The 23346-nt window shown below is 38.2% G+C and overlaps 1 protein-coding gene across 3 annotated transcripts in view; it reads left to right on the top strand.

The window, feature by feature from the left end:
* The window catches only part of LOC107709086 (receptor-type tyrosine-protein phosphatase F-like), a 120868-nt gene that overhangs the window by 76799 nt on the left and 20723 nt on the right, over positions 1-23346 (top strand). For 2 of the 3 annotated variants that reach the window (XM_016513489.1, XM_016513488.1), the window contains 8 exons: positions 3027-3144; positions 4221-4802; positions 7162-7259; positions 7348-7604; positions 10477-10558; positions 12076-12291; positions 18487-18644; positions 21081-21193. In XM_016513489.1, coding sequence (XP_016368975.1) covers positions 3027-3144; positions 4221-4802; positions 7162-7259; positions 7348-7604; positions 10477-10558; positions 12076-12291; positions 18487-18644; positions 21081-21193 — 1624 coding nt within the window. Of the gene's footprint in view, positions 1-3026; positions 3145-4220; positions 4803-7161; positions 7260-7347; positions 7605-10476; positions 10559-12075; positions 12292-18486; positions 18645-19302; positions 19315-21080; positions 21194-23346 lie in introns of all 3 variants that reach the window. The other variant, XM_016513487.1, reaches the window with a different exon arrangement.

The raw sequence follows: 23346 nt of genomic DNA, 5'->3' as shown, positions 1-23346 counted from the left end.
GAATCAAATCATAAAATACAATATTATATGTCATAATATGTCAATATGTCCACACCCAGCCCTAGCGTGTTAGTAGTTTTGCATTTTGTTTAGGATAGTTGTAAGTATTTTAATACAGAGTTCTGGCATGAAACTCTGATGGCTCAGTCCGATAGGTCTAACTCAATCTGACGTAATGACATCATTACCACATGGCACAGCTGATTGGTTCTCTCCTGTATCAGTAGCCAATGAGCTCGCTGCTCAACATTCAAATATATGTCTAGTGCTTGCTTGCTTCAGAACCCCTCCACCTTCCCCAGCTCCACCTGTATAGATCTGCTACGAGGTGATTCGTGTATGCTATATGGGGGTTATTTCATGTATGTTGTATTTGCAGCAGCAGTATTTCTTACATGCTCACAGCAGCATGTTGTGGATGTATTAGCAGTAGCAAGTCTCGGTACTTGCTCTGCAGCAGCAGCAGCGTAGCAGATCTATTCCGCCAAGACCAAATACATTAACATTGTCATGTACATTACCATGCCAATCCCTCCGAGAGTTGTCATGACAGAAATTATGTTTTATTTAGTTTTAGTAGTTTTTTTTTTTTAGAAAGCCTCATCTAGCTAATATGCTAAATAAAAATACAACACAAAACAATAGCATTTTACATATTTGAGGGTTTTACCATTACCATTTATTACCACAAAGCTTTATCAAACAAGTAATGTCCTGATTTGTGTCCTTTGATTAGTTTATTAAAGGCAATGTGGCAGGCTAAAATCCCTCTGTAGAATGATTTCTAAAAATCCTCATCCAGTAATCACAAATCGCTGTCGAAGTATTTAAAAGTCATTGTTGTGTCAGGTGTGTGACTGAGGTGTGCAGAGCATCATCTCGTCTTCTGATGCTGGCAGCCTGCATCTCTCTTCCTGTGCCTTACATATTCATAGAGGCTGATGTTCAGCTGTCATGTGCAGCTATGCCCTGTTAAAGCTCTCTGTCTGTATGTGGGTCTGTCTGTGTCTGAGCCCTCGCTCCATCTCTCTCTGTTGCCTTTTCTTCTTTATTAATGAGTCGTGACAGTGATATCACTCTAAACAGATAAAGAGGCGTCTCTCTCAATGCTGGTCGGCTCTGGTAAACTCTGTGTTGCCACAGGCAGCCTATCTATCTTGCCTTAATGTGAAATGTTGAAGTCTTCCCACTTTTCAGGACTCGATGACTCCCCCAAACACATGCTAGAGATAAGACGGACTACTCGAAACAGGAAATAAAGCAAAAAAGCAAATGCGCGTTTTGAGAGAGGGACCCCTGCCACATTGCAGCTTTTAACTAGCATTTAAATGCGTTAGATGATTGACATATTCACATTTCCTCTGATCTCCTGCAAGAGAGAGTCTGGAATTGTGCGGCTAGCTGTGAAGTGATAATTAAAGTCAGTGTGCAACTCAGTTTGCAATCTATTTTACTTCTGCACGGTGATGCATTTCCAGGAGAAACTGATATTCAATGAGAGAAAATGGATGGGATGGGATTTTATCCATTTGAAATGGATTAGATCATGGGAATTACTTGCCATTTCCTTGTAATTATTTGTGAAATTTACTAGCTATGTCTGAGAGAAAATAGTTTTAAAGTAAATCCCATACCAGTTTTTTCCGTTTATTAAAAATATATTATCAGTTTTGATTTCATATTGATTTAAGGATGCATTAGGTTTACAGTAAGAGCAAGAATGAGTGTTTCTTATGTTGGTGAGGATAATTTGCTGTTTGTTTGCTTGTTTCACCGTGTCTGTTTACAAGGAGTCATGGTTAATGAACATCATATGCAGAAAAAATTGGGAAATGTATTCAATCTTCAAGCATTTGACAATTTCAGAGACATCTGTATGTACAGAACTTGAGCATGAACAAGGGTTGGTTTGGAGGATGTTCTCTACTACAAACATCTGAGCATGTTTGGTATTTTTCATTCCTACAAATACATGTTGGGAGTGTTTGTAACATTTTTCACTTCTTCCGGATTTCCAGTCTTTTTGTGATGCTAAAGTTCCCCTGAAAATGCAGACTGCAATATGTCACACATCTATATTCAATAGGAAGAAACTTCAGAAGGGTTCTGGCAGATATGCGCGGCCTCCTGCCGTTCTTCCAGACACAAACAGCCTCCCCACCCACTGAAACAAAACCCTGCATCAGTTTTCTTCATTCTTGCACTATTTTGCTTGAGATGACAATTCTTAGATGCTTTGATGGATTTTTCTGTTTGTTTTATCAAATGTAGCAGCTGGAGTCTTGTCAGAGGAAACTAGATCTACAGGAGTAGTACTGGCAAACCTGCTTGTGAAATGAATAAATCTAGAATTATGACGTTCTGAAAATGATCAAGATCTCGGGGAATAAAACACATTCACATTAGACACCAACCACATCACACATTCAACATGCTGTAATAATTTAGGCTTTAAAGACGCTTCCACAGGCTCCTTCAGCCCTGCAGTGAATGAACTCAAAGAAAATATAGAAGAGCCTTTTATGCTTCAAAAATCCTGTATTGATTCTAAATTAAATCAGGTGAAAGTACTTGAAACTTTGCATGCAGAACGAGTGTGGATTTGACTAGAATTTGACCTTTATCCTTGAATTATAAAGACACAAAACAAGCAGTTAAATTCTGAAAACATCTTACCGCTTATTGACCACAAGAAAACATGATTATATCATCATTTAAACCCCAGACAAAATAAAACTCAACATTGTCTGGCTCTAAAAAGATTTGATGTGACTGATAGGAAAGTGAGAAGCACCTTGACTTGACCAGGTACAGACTGGAAATTGAGAAAGAGCTTCATGTCCTGACTGAATGCTTAAAGTTTAATGAAAACCTTGAAATGAACTAACGATATTAAACAGACATGTCACAACTGTGACAGCGTGCTGAACGATGAAAAAGGAGCAACAGCACAGTATGTCTCTTGACTGCCATCAGTTGACCTCTCTCTCTCTCTCTCTCTCTCTCTCTCTCTCTCTCTCTCTCAGGAGGCCATCATCACCGGCCTGCTGCCTGAAACCACATATTCAGTGACTGTGGCGGCATACACCACTAAGGGAGATGGAGCACGCAGCAAAGCTAAAGTGGTGACCACAACAGGGGCCGGTGAGATTGTGTGTTTAAGGGTTAATGAAAGTTTAAGTGCATTTAGAGGGAAAAAAAAAAAAAAATTAAACCGTAGTTTAAACCTTCAAACTCAAGCCCACGATGACCTCACAGTGACCTCCACTGTCACTGTAGCTGTACTTGTAGCTCTATACCCATTTCATCTTCTGAACAATCTGGCCGAAGTACTGCAAGTTAAATAGAAGTGGATATTAATTCACATCATTCTTCTTATAGGGTAGGAGAGGATTTATCCATGTAGTGCCTTACAAAATGAACTAGAGTGACCATATTGTCTTCCAAAATAAATTAAAGCTGCACAATATTGGAAAACATTGACACTGCTCAACAGTATATGTGTATATAAATATATAGATATATGTAGCTATAGATATATATATGATTATATATTGCAATAATACTATTATTATATAAAAAATTTATTGTACAGCTGTACAATTACAGGACTGTTTAATTCTTTATTTTCAAATGTTAAACCATCAAACATTTATTTTGACATTTTGCCTGCAAATAAATATATGTGCTGCTGTTTTCAGAGCTAAGCACCACTATGTTCATCATGTACACGTGTGCAGCTCATGATATGCCGTTTCAAAGTCTCAGAGCAGATTGATTCACAGTAAATTAACAAAACCACAGTGAAACTCTTCAAAAAGAGTATTATGAGCTACATGCATGTAAATGAACACACTGATGTGCTATTATTGTATCGCAACAATATCGCAAAATGGGTTTTATTTCGTTGGTGTAGCCCTATACCAAAATACCATAGTTACAGAAATCAAATTATATTAAAGGGACAGTTCACCCAAAAATGAAAATTCTGTCAGCATTTATTCGCCCAAGTTGGTCCAAACCTGTACGCATTTCTTTCTTCTGCTAAACACAAAAGAAGATATTTTGAAGAACATGGCTAACCAAATAGTTTCTGGTCCCTATTGACTTTCATACTATGGAAAAATATATATATTGTGGAATCAATGGGGACCAAAACCTGTTTGGGTGTTTTTGGGTGATCTATGCCTTTAACTCAGTATTATCGCTGTCACTGGTAGTTCCTGGCAAGCCCACCATGATCATTAGCACCACCATCGGGAACACAGCTCTGATCCAGTGGCAGCCGCCGAAAGAGATGGTGGGCGAACTGATGGGCTACAGACTGCGCTATAAGCGTGAAGAGGAGGAGACTTACAGCACCCGTGACTTCAGACGCGCCGACGACCACTTCACCGTCACCGGCCTGCACAAGGGCGCCACCTACATCTTCAAGCTCTGCGCCAAGAACCGCGCGGGAAACGGGGAGGAGTACAGTAAAGAGATCAGCACCCCAGAAGACGTCCCCAGCAGTTACCCACAAAACCTCAGAGTGGTGGGCCTGACAACCACCACCACCAAACTGGCCTGGGACCCTCCGCCTCTGCCTGAGAGGAACGGGAGGATCATACGTTACGTGGTGGTGTACCGTGACATCAACAGCCATCAGAACCACACCAACGATACCGCCGAGATCCAAATGACCATCCAGGGTCTGCAGCCGGACACCACCTATGACATCAGAGTGAGGGCGTTCACGGGTAAAGGAGGGGGTCCGATCAGCCCCAGCATCCAGAGCAGAACCATGTCTACATCCATGCCTGGTGAGTTTTTAAGGAGCTCTGAATGACATTTATTTTCATGATCTGTTCTTGAACGTCTGCATTCATCCATCGATGTTGATGAAACGGCACTAACATACTCTTGCATTGCAATTCAGAAGTGATGCGTGACCATTATTGAATTTATAACATCATAACGAAATGATGTTTTATTTGAGCTGTGAGTTTGAGTTGAATTGTGCAATCTGAATTGAATGTGATGAGAGTAAAAAGAAGGAAGACATCTTTTATTGCGACATGCTCACTTGTTAAAATGATTGCACATAGTCTGATTCAGGAACAAATCATTCTAATGAGCAGGTTTTTAATGCATCAGTCAGAAAAGACTCACTAATCAGTTGTGAAGTAGCTGCTTCAAAAGTTCTAAAGGAATCGTTAATGGAATCATTAAGGAAGCAAAATTGGAATTAAAATCAAAACTGATCTCAAAGCTGTATTTACCAGAGAAAATCTTTATTGCTCTGACGTTGCTCTTGCAAATCTCAGGAGATTTAAAGATTTAATGGAGGGCTTATTTATGTTTTAAGAATCAACTTTTATTCAGATATTTGTGCTTTAAATTCATTTGATATAATTAGGATAGTCACAGATTGCTGTCAAATAGGAAGAATTCAACATGAAGTATATGAGACATTAAGAGCTCTTAAAGTGCTACGTAGTGTTATTTTAACATTATTGATATACTATTATAGTTTTTGTTCATAATTTGAATGAGTTTTTTTTTTTATATTTTCTGTTTTTTGTTTTTTTTTCAATTTTAGTGAAAATTTTAAGTAATTTCGTTCTGTTTTGACATTTTATTAGTTTTTAGTGTTTTTAATTACGTTTTTGCTTAGTTTTTAGTTTTATTTATTTTAGTACATCAACTTAAATTAAACAAAAATAATAAACGTTGCTTTGGCAGCTATCTGCAATAAAAATTATGTTATTTTATTATTTTATTTTATTTCAGTGTTCATGTTTAAGCAACGTTTTGGTTTTGTTTAGTTTTTTTTTTATGATTTTAGTTTTAGTTAACAATAATAGCCCTGGCTCTTGAGGGTTTTCTCTCAGAAGAAAAATCAGAGAACTGGGAGGTTTAAGAAATAAATATCTCTATTTGATTTCTATTTAATCTCACTGCTGCTTGGAAAACCAACTAAGACATTAAAGAGATCTCATTTGTGGTTTTTCTTTGCTAATGATTTGGTCCAATGAGATTTCACTGTGGGAGGAGCTTCCCAGTGCAGTGTGATAAAAATAGAGCCTAGCAACTGAAAATATGTCCGATGCGTGACTCTGTGGACAGTCACAGCTGTTAGGACAAAATCTTGAATTATCTTGGACAAGATTCAGTGTGTTCAATGGTCATGAATAACATTAAGTTCCGTCCAAAATTCTGTTTCAATCGAAAATGTTTTGCAATATAGATGTAAAATGTGCATTGAAAAGCACTCACACTGAGCAGATGGTTGGAGAGGAAGCAGACGTGCAGTTTGTGAACTGCAGTCACTGCGATCTCCACATACGGCCCATCTTCTGATAGAAAGATAAAGGGTTTGTTCACGCTCATGTCGTTCCCAAACTTGTCTGATTTTCTTTCTTTCTTCCATGGAACATATGGAGTACCTTTGTGTTAAGTTTGGAGCTCAACAGTATCCGTTCCCATTTATTTTCATTTCATATTCTGCCTGACAGTTCCTTTTGTGTTCCATGGAAGAACGTAATGCAGGATTAGAACTAGGCCTGTTTTTTTTTTGTTTTTTGTTTTTTTTATTAGTTTATTTTATTATTTTTCAGGTTTGCTTGGCTCCAGTGTAAATGTAAAGTGGATTAATATTATGGATGAACAAAAAGAAAAATATTTTATCTTTTAAAATATTATTTTCAAAGCATTAAAGAGAAATGTACGGGGCTACTTGGGTTTCCAAATAAAATATAAATTATGTATTAAGCTTAGCTCATACTGTAAGTAACATTAGCAAAACAGACAATTAAATCGTTAATTGCAATTATTTCTTTGACAATTAATCATAAGCCCCAAATGTAGTATTTGAAATGACAAGGGTGACAAAATGATGATGTATTATTTATTTTTGGGTGAACTATCCCTTTAAATATGTCTGCTGAGATGGTGTCATCATTTCTCTGCATTCTGACTTCTCATCTTCCTTATAGCATAAGCCACATGCAGATAACAGAGAGTTGGCTTTGATTTTTCATGTGTGGTTTGAGATGAAGTTCTTAAGATGTATGTACAGCATGTTAATCAGTGCAGTCTTTTTACACAGCGTTGCGGTTCCTCTGTGTAAATACATCTGTGCCATATGCAGTAATTCTTTTATTCTCACCTCCTCTGCAGAGTTCACTAAAAACTTTGGTGTGAAAGCTGTGATGAAGACCTCTGTCCTGCTCACGTGGGAGGTGCCAGAAACCTACAAGTCCCAAGTGCCTTTCAAGGTGAGATGCTGCAGTCATGAAGCAGAAATGCAGTGTAAAATGAATCTCATTGTGTGACTGAGTTAACCTGTGCGCCCCCTGCTGCCAGATCCTGTATAACCAGCAGAGCGTCGAGGTACAGGGCGACCTGAAGAGGAAGTTGATCACGCGCCTGCAGCCGGACACGGATTACTCCTTTGTGCTGATGAGCCGTGGGAACAGCGCTGGCGGACTGCAGCAGCAGGTCTCCATCCGCACCGCCCCGGACCTGTTCACCACCAAACCGGCCCTTCACAAACAAGACCCAGAGGAGGGCGGCAAACTCACCATCACTCTGCCCAAAATACACAACAGCGCCCTCGTCAGGTCAGTCAGAGAAACGCTGTAATCTTGTGCAGCCATCAGTTCTTCACTGGTCATGTTAGTGTTATCATCATCATGGATCTAGCTACCTATATTGATAGCATAGCTTCCAACAGCACTGCAAGAACTCTAGTTCAGAGTGAAGCGCGGCACTGTGTTAATTTAAACGTGAGCAGCTCATGATCCTGTGTTTTCTGCTTGGTTCACAGTAAAAGCTGCTGCACGAGCTTCATCTCTGCTGTGCTGTTAAATTGGGTTGCTGATAACGTGCATTTGAAAACGCAACACACACCAACCATCTTCCTAAATTTGTAATGGGAATCATTTATAAATCAACAACAGAGAAAAAGGTGTCAACAAAAGAGAAGCTTAAAGGTCACAACCAAAAAAAAACAAACATTGTTTTTGTTTTTTTGCTTTTTTTAATTGAAACTAAATTTTACTAAAATAAAATACAATTACTCTAATCAGTATTAGTTATATATATTAAATTCTCGTTTTTTTGTTTTACAGTACATACTATTTCAATAGCAACCAAAAAAAAACAAACATTGTTTTTGTTTTTTTGCTTTTTTTAATTGAAACTAAATTTTACTAAAATAAAATACAATTACTCTAATCAGTATTAGTTATATATATTAAATTTTGTTTTATTTGTTTTACAGTACATACTATTTCAATAGAAATGTTACATTTCTTATTTTTAATTGTTATTATTATTATTATTATTATTATTATTATTGTATAGTCATATAGAATGGGGGATATCTGAGTGAAGAGTAGCAGAGAGTTTCAGTACAGTATGTGACATTGCTAGGCTATGAATAAATAAAGAAAATAAAGAAAATGTCACAAAAAAACACTTTGTTCCACTAAAATACATTACAACTCTGCACTCTGACCATTTCAAGTTTCACCACATATAGTTTATTGTTCTGTAGTGCTATTAACAACATGATACATTACATTGTAGCTGCTCTGATTATGACTGATATGTATTTTACCTGTTATTAAATCTGCAAAACAAATTCTGCTGCGGCTGTACATGTCGAGACGAGTGATTCCCCAGGTTTCCATTTCATCTTGTTGCTGAGTTGTTTGTATCCTCGGCATTTTTCATTCAGCTTCTTTTATTCATATAGTTGACAGATTTGTTGTTGCTGTTGTTGTTTTCGCTTCATTTGGCATGCAAAAAAACTAAAAACTAAAAACTTTCCAAACATTGTTGAAATGTCTCTTTATTTTCCCCCAGTGGGAATAAAAGAGTAAACATGGAAACCAGGGTTTGTTTTCCCCTATAAAAACAATGTTTTCTGTATCAATGGTTTGCATTGCATGACTTGGATCAATAAAAACTGAGAGTGTATGTACATTACTGTACTGTACATTGCTTGTGGGCTACATTAAGTGCTTTGACACTAAACAGAGGAAAAAAACGCAAAACTAATGTTTTCTTTTTCAATGATTGACATTTTATGTCAAAGTAAAAGCAACCATAATCATTACTGTTCATCTATTGCAGCACTGTTAGCACTGCTATTCCTCACCCCTTTATCTTAAAACAGCTCATGTGTTTTCTCTCAGGCGATGTTTGCTGGACTCTCAGAGTTCTGCCAGCGCACGTAGACAAGAATCCTGTTCCTCTCTGGGCAAATATTGGACCGTTGTGTTTTAGCGAGGCTGAGGCTGAAGGCTAATACTCAAACACTTCCCATCGCAGCTCACAGGAGCGCCTCACATGGGTTTAGTTCACTGCAGCGAGCTGGATTTGGTGTAATGCGGTGCAGTCTGAGCTGAACGCTGCCCGCAGGATCGGTTCTGACCAAAGACAGCTCAGAAATCCTTTAATTAGAAACTACCAGACATTTTTCTTCATCAAAGCCAAAGCGAGGTTGTTAGCGGCAGTTACATCAGACGTTACAGGCATCACACGTATCAAACAATGCTCTTGCTCAGGCTGGCATGAGAGTGTGGGAATTACTCAGCCGTTAATTGGGTTTCAAGTGTTTGTTTCAGTCACCGAATGAGCCACAGGCTGCACGACTGTCACAGATTCATTTAGGAATGCAATCAGTGGTGTAATGCCCAACCAGACGGTTTCATGACAAACAAACCTGCTGAGCCTGTGATAAAGCGCAGCTAGAAAGGTTTGTGAACTCCAGAATCTGTCTTCATCAGAGATGAAGAGGGTCATGCTTTTCATTATCACGATCTCAGTGTTGTGTGAAACAGGTGTAACTCATGAACAGCGTCATTTGTGTCGTGCAGCGATGTACTGAGTGTGACAGTACTGAATATATAGTATAAAGATATTCGTAATGCCTTATAATACACATTGTGTATATCCTACCATTTAAAAGTTTGGGGTCAGTACGTTTTTAAAAAATAAATGAATAAACACTTTTATTCAGTGCGAATGCATTTAGTTGATCAAAAGTGACAGACATTTATAGTGTTACAAAACATTTCTATTTAAGATAAATTCTCTTCTTTTAAACTTTCAATTCATCAAAGAAAGCAAAGAAAGAATGGTTTCCACAAAAATATGAAGCAGCACATCTGTTTTCAGCAATGATAATAATTTAGAAATCAGCATATTAGAATGATTTCTGAAGATCATGTGACACTGAAGAGTAATGATGCTGAAACTTCAGCTTTGATCACAGGAATAAATAAAATTTTGACAATATATTCGCATTTTAAATGGTAATAATATTTCAGAATATTACTGATTTTACTGTAATTTTGATCAAATAAATGCAGCCTTGGTGAGCAGAAAAGACTTACTGACCCCAAACTTGTGTGCATGGTAAGAAAGACCTCAGAGAAAAATGTATCATATTGTTAATGACTTGTTTGTTTGTTTTCCTCTTAGTTGGTTTTATATAGTGGTGGTGCCAGTTACTACATCCACTCTACGCCGTTGGGAAAACCCGGAGGATATGGATCTGGATGAGGTGAGTTTGTGTTTGTGATGATCACATAAAAATAACAAACACACACTCTGTTACCTTATTTATGTTATGAACACATCGGTATGATGCAACTACTTTGTTGTTCCACTCGTTATTTTTCATCTGTTTTTAGCGTCTCAGTTCCTCTGCATCTGTGCATCAGCTGTTGAGACGCAGGCACTTTGAGGGCTCTTAAAAAGCTTCTCTTGGCGTTTTTGCATTTTTGTTATTACTACTGAGCTTTCGGGCTCCAACACATTTCTGCTTTCTCATGATTTTGCTTGCTCTCAATAAACTAACGTCTGCAAAATAGGGGAAACTTTTCAGGTGCTGCCTACTGAATATCAAAAGGCAGCGGCACTGTAAAAGTCACAATGGTGTCACCAGCATTTTGAAACAGCCCGTTTTCACGCAGCCATTCTCCCCCGAGTTACCCCTTATTTATGAGCGTTGCCGAGTCAAATGAGAGCTGTGTTATTGGATCGCGTGTTGTGCTGGTGTTTATCACTGTGCTGAAGTTATACTCGCTGCAGTCCTCGTTCTCTCTGCTGCTAGACTCCATTTGTTCAGCTGCAATCCTGCGACCTTGGATTTGAGTCAGTCTCCACCAAATGTGCTTTACTAAAGTGAAAGAAACTGAGGTCTGTCGGTTATTATGGTTGTGGAGAGAAAGAAATGAGAGGAAGAGTGAGGGATGGAGAAACAGAGGAAGTGGTCTATAAAGAGACAGATACAAGTACTGGAGACAGTGTGTGTGTCATTTTGAATTAATGATGCATGTGACTGAAGCACCTGAGGCTGGTATCTGACCTCTGACCTCTGGGTCACAGTCCAGCTGTTTCATGGACTGAAAGTGCCAATCAGCAGTTCAGCACAGACCTAGAGGACTGCTGGAAAATATATTAATATGTTGTTCAAAAGTTTGAGGGTTGGTAAAATTGTTTAATGTTTATGAAAGGAGTCTCTTCTCCTGTAATAATAAAGTAATAATGTAAAATATTATTACAATTTAAAATAACTGTTTTCTATGTGAATATATTTTAAAATGTCATTTATTCCTGTGATGCAAAGCTGAATTTTCAGCATCATTACTCTTCAGTGTCACATGATCCTTCAGAAATCATAATAATTTTCTGATTTGCTGCTCAAGAAACATTTATTATTATTTATATAATGTTGAAAACAGTTGAGCTGCTTCATATTTTTGTGGAAACCGTGATACATTTTTTCAGGATTCTTTGATGAATAGAAAGTTCAAAAGAACAGCATTTTTTTTTTAAATAGAAATCTTTTTATAACATTATAAATGTCTGTACTGTCACTTTTGACCAATTTAATGCATCCTTAAAAGGTAGTGTACGTGTATGTGTGTGTGTGCGTGTGTGTGTGTGTGTGTGTGTGTGTGTGTGTGCACCTTATAAATCTTGTGTATGTTATTGTATATGTTTTTCCCAGTGTATTGAGATTGTTTGTCATTTTACTGATGTGCTTCATGTGAGGTGTTCTCTGTGCTTTATCAGCTTTTGGGGAGTAATGGAGACTCAGGTGTGAGGAAGAGAAGGAGGAGACAAACTCAGGACTTCCTGCGACCTTACATCGCTGCCAAGCTGGAGTTTCTTCCAGAAACCTTCGTGTTAGGAGACGAGAAAACCTACAACGGCTTCTATAACAAACCTCTACCTGGACAGCAGCAGTATCGCACATTTATACTGGCGGCACTGAAAGACCGGGACTCGGTGAGCCATACATACACACACACACACACTGACATACATATAATGGTTTCCATTTTTTGGTGGGGACATTCCATAGACAAAATGTTTTTTATACTGTACAAACTATTTTCTGTCCCCTTACCCTAACCCTATTCCTAAACCTACCTCTCACACAAAACTATCTGCTGTTTTAGATTTTCAAAAACTTATTTACATTTACTGGTATTACTATACTAGTGGGCACGTTTGGTCCCCATAACGTAGGGAATGTATTTAGTGTGACCCAGGGTAATAATAGTAATACTAAATAATACAAAAATAATAAATAATACTAAAACTAAAGGCAACACTTCTCATTTAGTTTAACTTTATGTAATAAAATAACTAAACTAAAACTGAAATAAAGATAATATAAACTAAATAGGCATTTGAAAAAAAAAACTGAAAAATAATACAAATTACACACATCAGAATGACTAAATCTGTAAATAAAATTAAAATGGGAAATCTAAAAAATAAAAATAATAATTCAAAATATTAAAAACTATAATAATTCACTGCAAAATATGATTTTCTTACTTTGTATTTTTGTTTTCCATTACAAACATTTAAATATTTGTAAATCAAGAAACATTTACTTGAGAAGATATTAAGTTTTGTTTTCTGAAAAATGTTTCATAATTAAGTGAGTTTTTTTCTTAAAATGAGAAAATATCTTCTAATGGGACAAGAAAAATCATCTTGTTTTCCCTTTAAATTAAGATGATTTTTCTTACCCTATTGGCAATTGGCAGATATTTCTTATTTTAAGCAAAAAGGTTTTTTTCTTTTCTTTTTTTTCAAAAAACAAGACCTAATATCTTAAGTCATTTTGCTTCTCAAGTAAATGTATCTTGAGTACGAAAATCATTTTTTGCATTTCAATGATTCTAAAACACTGATCTGACCAAAAGTATAATCAGCCTGATTTTTCATTCTCAAATCTTAAATTTAAATCCTCAAAAAGAAAGAATGAAAGGAGAGGATCAGAGAAGAAAAAAAGAGGAGAGGATGAGAGGGTCTTGTGAAAAGACAGTCTGCGGTGGGCTGGTAAACAGACTAGCGAGTGTGAAATTGGATGAAAAAGGTCGATTGCAAAACAACCGCAGCACTTAAAGAAAAACAGATTAGAGGAGGAGATGAAAGAAAGAAGGAGAAGGAGACATCACATGAAGGACTGTGGCAGATCAGCAGAGAGTGTGACGGCAGAGGAGAGAGAGATGCTATCATTAATGCTGGAGAGACCTGAGCATTACAGATGAAGAGATGGAGGAGAGGTGAAGGAGGAATCAAAACACACATGAATATGCATCAGTAAATAGTGGCTGCATGGAGTCAGTCAGAGATGCATTTCTCACGCTGTGGGATGCGCTTCCATCTGAGGTAGTGCCGATTAAATTGATCACTATGAAAGTTTCCCACTGACAGATTCCCACAGCGCTTTTAGACGCTTCCTCACTCTGCTGTCACGCCGGCGCTCATCCTGTTGCAGAGAGAGACAGAGGTGATGATCATAATACCCCGGCAGATCTAGAGCCCTGTGATTGTTGTGTAAATGTGCAATTATGGAATCCAGTCATCGAAGTGTCACGAAATGTCACAAAATTTGACATTTTTTATTAACAAATGAAGAGTAGGGCTTATACAATTAACCAAATTCAAATTGTGATGCAGACTAGCATTTAAGATGCAATTTAAATATGAAATCTGCATGTTCTGCGTGTTTCTGTGAGAACGAGCTCTGCAGTTTGTCTGCTACACATACTGAAGCACACGTGACGCTCTGGTGTTTCAGTGTCTGCTCTCACTAAATGAGGACATGAACACATGAATTTCATCTCCAGAGCTGCTCTGAGAGTCACTTCACAAGCATTTCACCATTTCATTTGATATAAACTTGTCAAATACAAACAAAAAACTCTTCATGATAGGTTTTCAAACTCTTCAAAAAGGTCTTCATGACAAACCACCAAAATAAAATAAATACGTAAATGTACTTCTCAAAGTAATAATAATAATAATAATAATAATAATAACACTGCAATATATTCAAACATTATTTTAGGAAAATCATACAATCAAGTGTTAAAAGTTTTATGAAATCTCTATTTTCTTTCTTTTTTTTTTTTTTTGGGGGGTGGGTAAATTTGATTTCATAGGCTAAAATGTTTTTTAAAGTTTAATAAATTACTGAACTAATGATTTCAATTGATTAGATATGATTTTTGCTAATTAAATTTTAATTAAATCAATAACACAGAATCCAGAAAATTTAAAGCAAAAAACATGAAATTTGAGAAACTACTATGCAATTTGGGGAAAATGGAGCAGTTTTCATAGGACCCTAGAGATCCCACTGTTGCTCCATGAGTGTTATGGACGTGTCTGAAACAGAAAAGAGCTGCCTCACTGCCCATTGAGTCAATGACTTAGAGGCCATTCTTTGAAAAACGCAAGACACGGACAGTGGAATGGGGAAAAACACAAGGTCTCGATGCAAAAAAATATCCGTTCAGTCTGGAAGGAGTTGGTGGACATGCATTTAAGATGATTTACAGGCTGAAAATTGATCCATTTAGTGTTATGATGTGCCGTGCATATTAGCGAACTCACCCGTCCCTCAAGATTACAGCACAATGAGCACTCATCCAGTGATCACAGCTTTTTCATTTCTTGCATAATTGTATGAAAGATGAACTTTGGTGTTTGGCTTTGGGAAAGAAGTGTTTTTTCATTGGTTTAAGGCTAAGGAACAAACAGAAAGCAGCCAATCGGGATGCACACAAAAGCTCATTCGGAGTGGATGCTCGATTAATTTGACACAAACTAAACAGTTTAATTTATCATACTGTTGTGTTCCTTGGTGTCGGTCATTTTGCCAATCATTTCCCAAAAAAAATTAATTAATTAAGCAGAGTGAAATTAGACATAAAACATGTTTAGACAGGAGGAAAAAACAAGCGAGATAAATTGAATTTCTCAGCTGATCCTTCTCTTACGTTAACTAGGAGAATCTCATGGAGAATCTCACACATGTATCTGAGTTTCAGAAGAGATCTCAACAATGTCTCAATCTGTGCTCAAATGTGTCTGTAGCTTAAAAATATAGATCTCTGTATAAACTTAATTATTAATAAATTGTCTGAGCTGCTCCACATTTCATTTTATAGCTCTACATTTATCAACTATAGACTCTTTTGCATCTGATTTTATGTATTAAAAAAGTCTCCTGAGCAATGCAAGAGCAACTACTGAGAAATAAAAATCCCCTTTGGTTTTTCCTCACAGATGTGTCAAATTAGATAAGACATTTAAGTTTTCTAATCTGTGCCTATATTGAGATAAAACGTCTCTAGGTTACGTATGTAACCATGGTTCCCCGAGGGAACCGATGAGTTTTGTAAAAATCGACGCGTTTCAGAAAGGCGGGGCATAGAGGAGAAATAATAATGTACAGTATGTGGAAAATAATGTGTTTTTTGAACCTTAAACCGCATAAACACATTTCATTTCACCAAATACACAAAATAATGTTCTTTTTAGCAACATCATATGACCCCTTTAATACTTTAAATCATTTTCTATCTCAAGTAAATGTATCTTGATTTAAGAATTTTAGATATTTGTACACACTGTTAAATCATATTTAGCAGTGTGTTGTTCCAAACCTGAATTTCTTTCCTCTGCAGAACATGAAATAAGGTATTTCGAGAAATGTCTATATATAAAGTATGAGACAGTGGTCATTTTTGGGTGAACTGTGGGTTTGTGCGCTGAGACTCCTCTGAGACTCTGTGTTTGTGCTGCACTGCTGTAAATGAGTTCTGGGCAGTGGTGGTTTCTGTGGTTCCTGGTGTCGCTTCCGGAGGGAATGCAGAAGGTGTAGCTCTGATGGGATTTAGTTGATGATGCATATCCTTTGCTTCTCAGCGGGATGGAAGAGGTTACCCCTCCCTCAGCCCTTTCTCTCTCTCTCACACACTTCCTCTATCTTCCTGTTTCCATCCCTCTTTCTCCTGCACCCCGCTGTGCTGTCTAAAAGGTGTTATTAAGACGATTAGTTGCCAGCGTTTGTGGAAGGAGCCTGACTTCTGTGCTACTTTGAAGATGTGAAGGTTTCCTCCTGCTCTGCCCAAACACCCATCAATAGATTTTCAGTTTGTATGTGATCACTTAACGTCATAAAACATCACATTGAGGCTGACAGTGACAGTGTTGATACGCATATTGGCTGTCTCATAAAAAACACATTTTTACCTACAAAATTTTTACCTACAACCTTTAACATTTTTATAGGAGATGGCATAGACAACACCAAAGACAAAATCTATTTTTGCTTGATCTCTGTCACATCCTCTAACACATCCTATAAAGCCTGTATGATGCATTACAATAATGTTCATAGTGTCATTTTAAAGGTGACCTATTATGTCCCTTTTTACAAGATGTAAAATAAGTCTCTGATGTCCCCAAAGTGTGTATGCCAAGTTTTAGCTCAAAATACCCCACAGATAATTTTTTATAGCTTGTTGAAATTGTCACTTTTAGAGTATGAGCCAAAACGCGCCATTTTTGTGTTTGTCCCTTTAAATGCAAATGAGCCGGTGCTCCCACCTCCCTTTTCAGCAGAGGGAGGAGCTTCAAGAGCTCATGCTACGGCATACAGGCAACATGGTAGCTTTAGCAACATTAGCCTTACAGAGTGCCAAGAAGCTCTTTTGGAAAACAAAATATGATGCGTTTGTGAGGCAGTCCGGCGTAAAATGATTAGCACAAACATATAGGACTTTTCAGTTTTTTCCACGACATTTCCTTCAAAACTGAAATGTAACCACCGTGTCCTTGGCAGTCTATGGAGAATCCTATGTTCGTTGGTGCATCCCGAAAAACTACACTTGTAATGCCTCTTTGGCGCTGAGCAGCTACAGCAACAAGAAACAGTAATGGCGGACTGCTGCTTCTCACTCAGGGCTGTGTCTATGCTAATAGGGTAGAGATTGTCACAAATGGGCGGGACTTTGCCTAGTATGATGTCATTAGGGAGAAATCTGGAACCGCTCGTTATAAAAAAAAATTAGTAGGTGGATTTTTACCATTATAGGCTGTTTGTTTTCACACACTGCGGCCAGACTACTGTGTTCAAACATCTTATACAAGTGATTTTTGCATAATAGGTCACCTTTAAGTATTCACTTTCTAGTTTTATAGACATATATATAATTATATAGGCATGTATAATGTATGTCCACTTGTTCATATGTATGAATTTCTTTACAAAACTATTATTTATTTATTCATTCATGCAGGCATGCTTAAATAGATGAGTTTTGACCAGATGATAAAGGAAAAGCATTGTTTAAAGTTGTTTAAGAGTCTTCTGATGACCTGAGTAAACTAAGCTGGAATCTAAACAAAGAGATTAGAAGAAATAAAGTTTAAGAGAGTTTTAATTTATTTATTACAGGATTTCCCAAACATGGATTTGTGAGTTGATGAAAACCTAACAATTTATTAAATCATAAAATGTAAAATTGAAGAAAAAGAAATGTTAACATTTACTTAAATACACTTATAAACACTTATTAAAAAAAGATAATCATTTAAAAAAAATTATTAATGCAATTACTGAAATATTATTTGAGGTCAAAGTATTCACAAAAAAGTTTAAGAATCCCTGAATTAAGTATCTAAAGAAAGGGTTTGAAAGAACCAACATTTAGGAGAGTTTTCATTTACAGAGTTTCCCAAACTGCGATTCATGAGAACCGAACAATTAAATAAAATAAAAAAATGTAAATAATAATAGTAATAATAATGATTATCTAAACATTTACTTAAATACACTTACTAAAAAGAGACAAACATTAAAATATAAAAATATATATTTTATGTTTACTTGCATGTCATGTGACCATTAATTGACCTCAGAGAACCGTGAACATGCAAATGTGTTTTTAAATTATTGAAATATTAAATAAAAAATAAATATAACAAAAAAAGTTTGAATGTATTTTATTACTGCATAATTCCCTTAATTCTGTTTGTACTGTATTATGTCATAGTTTTGATGACTTTAATGTGGAAATGTGGAAAGTAGTCCTAATAAAGAATGTGTGTTTTGATCTTTTGAGTAATTCTTGTCCTTTCTGCATGCTCTCTTTCTTTCTGTATCATAAGATGTTCACGGTGAGCCCTTACTCTGATCCCATGATGGTGAAGCTCCACAGCGGGATGTCCCATCACGTTGAGGACCCAGAGATGCTGTGGGTGATGGGACCAGTGCTGGCCGTCGTCCTCATCATCATCATCGTCATCACCATCCTGCTCTTCAAGAGGTACTATTACTTTACTGAAAAATACAATCAGTCATCCAGCACTGAGATCGCATTGCATTCTGCTTTAGTGACCATATTTTCTTTTTCGCCGTGCGTAGCAAACTAGAGTTTACTGTACTTCCTCCTGTCAGGTATAAATAGCCAGTCTCTCTCAGAGACATTGCTGACTCAGTGTAAGAGCAGAAAATCAAAAAGTCAAGAAATCTTATTTTAGTATGACAGTCAGCAATTTACTTTTTTCTTAGAATACTCTTTTTCTGAACACTTGGACAGAGCTTTATTGATAAAATAATGATAGTATATTTTTGAACTAGACTGCAGAAATGATATTTGATTGCACACCTAACAAAAATCTGATCTCCCCAAATTACGTCAAAGTCACAGACAAAATGTGTCCCTCTTCTCAATTATGACCAAATCCATTTGGCCTTATTGAAGAGTGCAGGACAATCAAATGCCTAGAGTTCAAGTTAGATGTCTATTGAGTGAAAAGAAAACTCATTTTGCAAATGTCAGCTCGAATCGGAGCTCATTAGTAGCAATGGCATTTCCACATTTCTGACAAATTCACCCTACACACACCGCCTGTGCCGTTTTCTTCCTGTGACATTTTCTCTTTTCTTCCCTCTACTTTTCCATTTCTTTCTGTGGGATGCAGCAAACAGGAGAGGTGGGTATTGAGCGGCTCTCTTTGATCCGATAATAAACGCTTGTTTGTGTTTGGTGTTTAATGAGAGGCAATTGAACAGTTTAATTGAACTCAGATTAGTGCTACTGCTCTCTAACACATACTAACACACAGGAAATATCAGTAACACTTTACAGTAAGGTGCTATTAGTTAACGTCTCGGTTACGTATGTAGGGAACGGAGACTCCGGGTCTCACTTGAGAGCCCCAATCACCTCTGAGCATTACGAGAAACGGCCAATGACAATTGGCGAGTGGAATTTGCATGCCAAGCCACTCCCCATACATACGGGTATATAAGATGGCGGCGGGCATCCACTCATTCAGGTTTGTGCAGAGGAGCCGAGAAAGCATCCCGTCATTCAGCACAGTTCACGGTTGTAGCATGAGGGATGTATGTCTCTGTTCCCTCCTTCAGGAAGCAATTGTTACATACGTAACTGAGATGTTCCCTTTCAGTCAGTCACATCCATAGAATAGTGTTACGAAAATAGAATTGTGTTACGAAAATTGAAGGAGCAGAGCCAGACCTCCCGCAAATTACCTGTTTATACCCAACACATGGGAGGAAACTGGCTCCACCCGGAGATTATAGAATCTCACGAAGGTATTAGGTGTCGCCCAGCCCGCAGCTCTGCAGATGTCTGCTAGAGAGGAGCCGTGCACCAACACCCAGGAGGACACAACACTCCGAGTGGAATGAGCTCTCACCCCCAGGGAGCACGGTTCGCCTTGTGCCTGGTACACCAAAGCGATGGCATCCACTAGCCATTGGGCCAACCTCTGCTTGGAGACAGCCTTCTCCTGCTGTCCTCCAAAGCAAAAAAGAACTGCTTAGAACATCTCAAGCTCTGGGTGCGTTCCACGTAAATGTGCAAAGTGCGAACGGGACACAGCAACACAAGGGCTGGATCTGCCTCCTCCAAGGGCAGCACTTTCAAGTTCACCACCTGGTCCCGAAAGGGAGTGGTGGGAACTTTGGGCACATAACCGGGCCGGGACCTTAAAATAGCATGAAAATCAGCCGGCCCAAACTCAAGGGACGATTCGTTGATAGAAAATGCCTGCAGGTCCCCAACCCTCTTGATAGATGTGAGCACGACCAAGAGTGCTGCCTTAAATGACAGGAGTCAAGCGGGTCAAAGGAAGCTCCCCGTAGTCATGCCAGGACCACAGAGAGATCCCAAAAGGGAGCAAGGCATGCCTTACAGGAACCTGATGATCAGGTCGTGCTTCCCCAAGGATCTTCCCTCCACTGCATCTTGATGTGCTGCAATGGCAGTGACATACACTTTCAAAGTGGAGGGGGACAGGAAGGAAAGCACAACGCTGACCGGCATCCCTCAGTGAGAGCAACACCAGTCAATGAACAGACCCCAATTCGGAGCATAGGCCTGCCTGGTAGAGGGGGCCCTAGCCTGAGTGATAGTATCTATCACAGCCTGTGAGAGGCCTGAGAGGTCTACCGCATCCCGTCCAGAAGCCAAACGTGCAGGTTCCACATGGGTGCCAAATAGTGCCCTGCCCCTGAGAAAGAAGGTCCCTCCTCAGGAGGATTCTCCAAGGAGGGGATGTTGCAAGGAGCGTGAGATCAGAAAACCAGGTCGGGGTGGGCCAATACGGCGCAACCAACAGGACCTGCTCCACCTTACTTTAAAGTGTTACAGAAGTATCTTACATATTTACACATTCATCTGATCTCTTTGTGTTTTTACTCTCATGTTTGATGTCATTTCCTGTCTGCGCAGGAAGCGGTCCTCTCCCTCGGCTAAAGATGAGCATTCGGCTGGAGTTAAAGATCACTTACTGGCCCACTCCTCTGACCCGGTGGAAATGAGGAGGCTCAACTACCAAACACAAGGTACGTCAAGATGGATGCTTTCCATGGACTTCTGTTGTTTTAACACCGAGCTATTGAGTTACAAACAGCTCATCACATTTATAAACACACAAAGCTGTGTTTGAAAGCAGTGTGGCTTTCCTTGCCTGTTAAGGGGGTTTTCTTGAAATCTCGAGCTGCTCATTCGAAGCACATGAGATACAAGACTCCGGTAACTTACGTTGGTGTTTACTGTAGCATTTTTACAGTGGTTTTCTGTAAAAAAAAAAAAAAATAGGGATAATCACTTTCACGCGAGCAATAAGGGAAAACTGCATAACGACGTACATTTTGAGGTAATCATTCCTCATAGTCACACAGCCTGTTAGGAGCTGTAAATAATATTAAAGTATGAGAATTAACCTGCACTAGTCAACAGATGCACATGGCTCCGACAAACCATTCACGCGACTGCTGCGCATAAGAGGTGCTTCAGATCAATGCTGCGCTGTGCTTTCGCATAGGTTAAGTCAGTTTAGCCTCAGTCACGCTACGTGACTGAGTGCTTGTCAGCTTACCGTTTATTCTGCATTTGTTGCTCTAAGCAATAAATTAATTACCGCTATAAATGCTGGTTATTTATAAGTCTGTATACATAGTTCTCAACATTCCACACACAAATTACTATGGCGGTGTTGTGTGGACAACAACATTCACACACATACAGTCGTGTTCATTAGGGCCACACTGTAAATCTGTTATTCAAAGTCTAATTTAAACATTAAAATAAACGTACTTTTAAGATTTTGAAAAGTTCTGAAAAAATACTTAAGAAGTTCTTAGGTAATATGCTCCTAACATAAGGAAATACAGCACCCCACAAAGATTGGGGAAAATAGTCAATTTTTAATGCTATTGAACTATTTTATGCATACTTTTCTGTACTGACTGTACTATCATGGACATTTCTTTACACCTGTCCATCATCTTTGAATATGCATTTTGAGATCCTTAAAAGATGCATGCGATGCTTCCTCAGAATGAGGTCTGAAGCATCATGATACTGCACACCTTTTGTAACGGTGCTTCTGTGATACCTTAAAATGCTCACTAGGTTTTGCAACAGAGTTTCTTTAGGAAACAAATGAGTTTGGGGTTGTTTGGATGTAGACTTCAGAAAGAGAGACAGAACTGCTCACTGGATTTATGGACGTCAGTTTCAGCTGGAGCTTCGGTGTGAAGACAAAACATTATTCACATAGCCACACTGTCAGGTGAAGGACACACTGAGGAGCAGAACCTGCCAGCTAATCTCAAACAACACACACACACACACACACACACACAGTGGCATCAGATCGTATTGCTTCATTCGGTTCAGACTGAGCTTTGAAGTTGATGGATAGAATTAAACAGGATGATTCACTCTTTCTCACTCCTTTCAATCCATATTTTGCACTTCTCCCTCTGTCTCTTTCTATTTTTCTCTCTTTCTCTCAGGGGAAATTTCTGAATGCTCAGACATTTTGCTGACTTCAATAAGAATCTGCTTTTGCTTCAGTTGCAAAGTGACTCATGTTCTTATGTCAGATTGTTGGGCTACAAGCGCACGCTCGACTGATGCGCAATCTTTCTCGTGGCGAAACTGGGAGAAATATTCATGTCAAATTCCCTGCCATGGAAATTGATTTTCCTTGCTTGCAAATCTTCAAATGAAGAACCAGACTACCAGTACTGTTGTTGTTTACTTGTGAAAGTTCAGAATTTGTGTTTCAAAAAGCTTTAGGACACTTTGAAAATGTAAAAATGGCTTACCTCACAGATAAAGAGTGTTTGTTGTGTAGATGCATGTTTGACGTTTCAGGCAAACTGTGTTTGAAAAGGCATCCGTGACGTGCAGACTATATTCCAGCACCTCATTCATACTTTGGGCCATGTCATAATAACAGTGAATAATGTGACACACAAAGTGCAATTTAAACATCCTCTTGTGTTTTGACATGCTGAAATTCAAACAGTCCTTGATTTCTGAAACGAAAGCTTTAATGTGAACTAAAGAAAGACAAAGGGCCTATCTATCATGGACGCAAGTGTTTTTTGCTAGTTTCAGCCCGATGATTTCACGTCCTGCGCCATGTTGTTTAAATAGCAAATGCATTTGCGCCCATTTGTGCGCCCATGGGCTTGTCTGAAAA

Source organism: Sinocyclocheilus rhinocerous, unplaced genomic scaffold (assembly GCF_001515625.1).
Source record: "Sinocyclocheilus rhinocerous isolate Xijiao unplaced genomic scaffold, SAMN03320098_v1.1 scaffold835, whole genome shotgun sequence".
Lineage (NCBI taxonomy): Eukaryota > Metazoa > Chordata > Actinopteri > Cypriniformes > Cyprinidae > Sinocyclocheilus > Sinocyclocheilus rhinocerous.
Note: the sequence above shows the minus strand (reverse complement) of the source record. Positions and strands in the feature narration are given on the sequence as shown.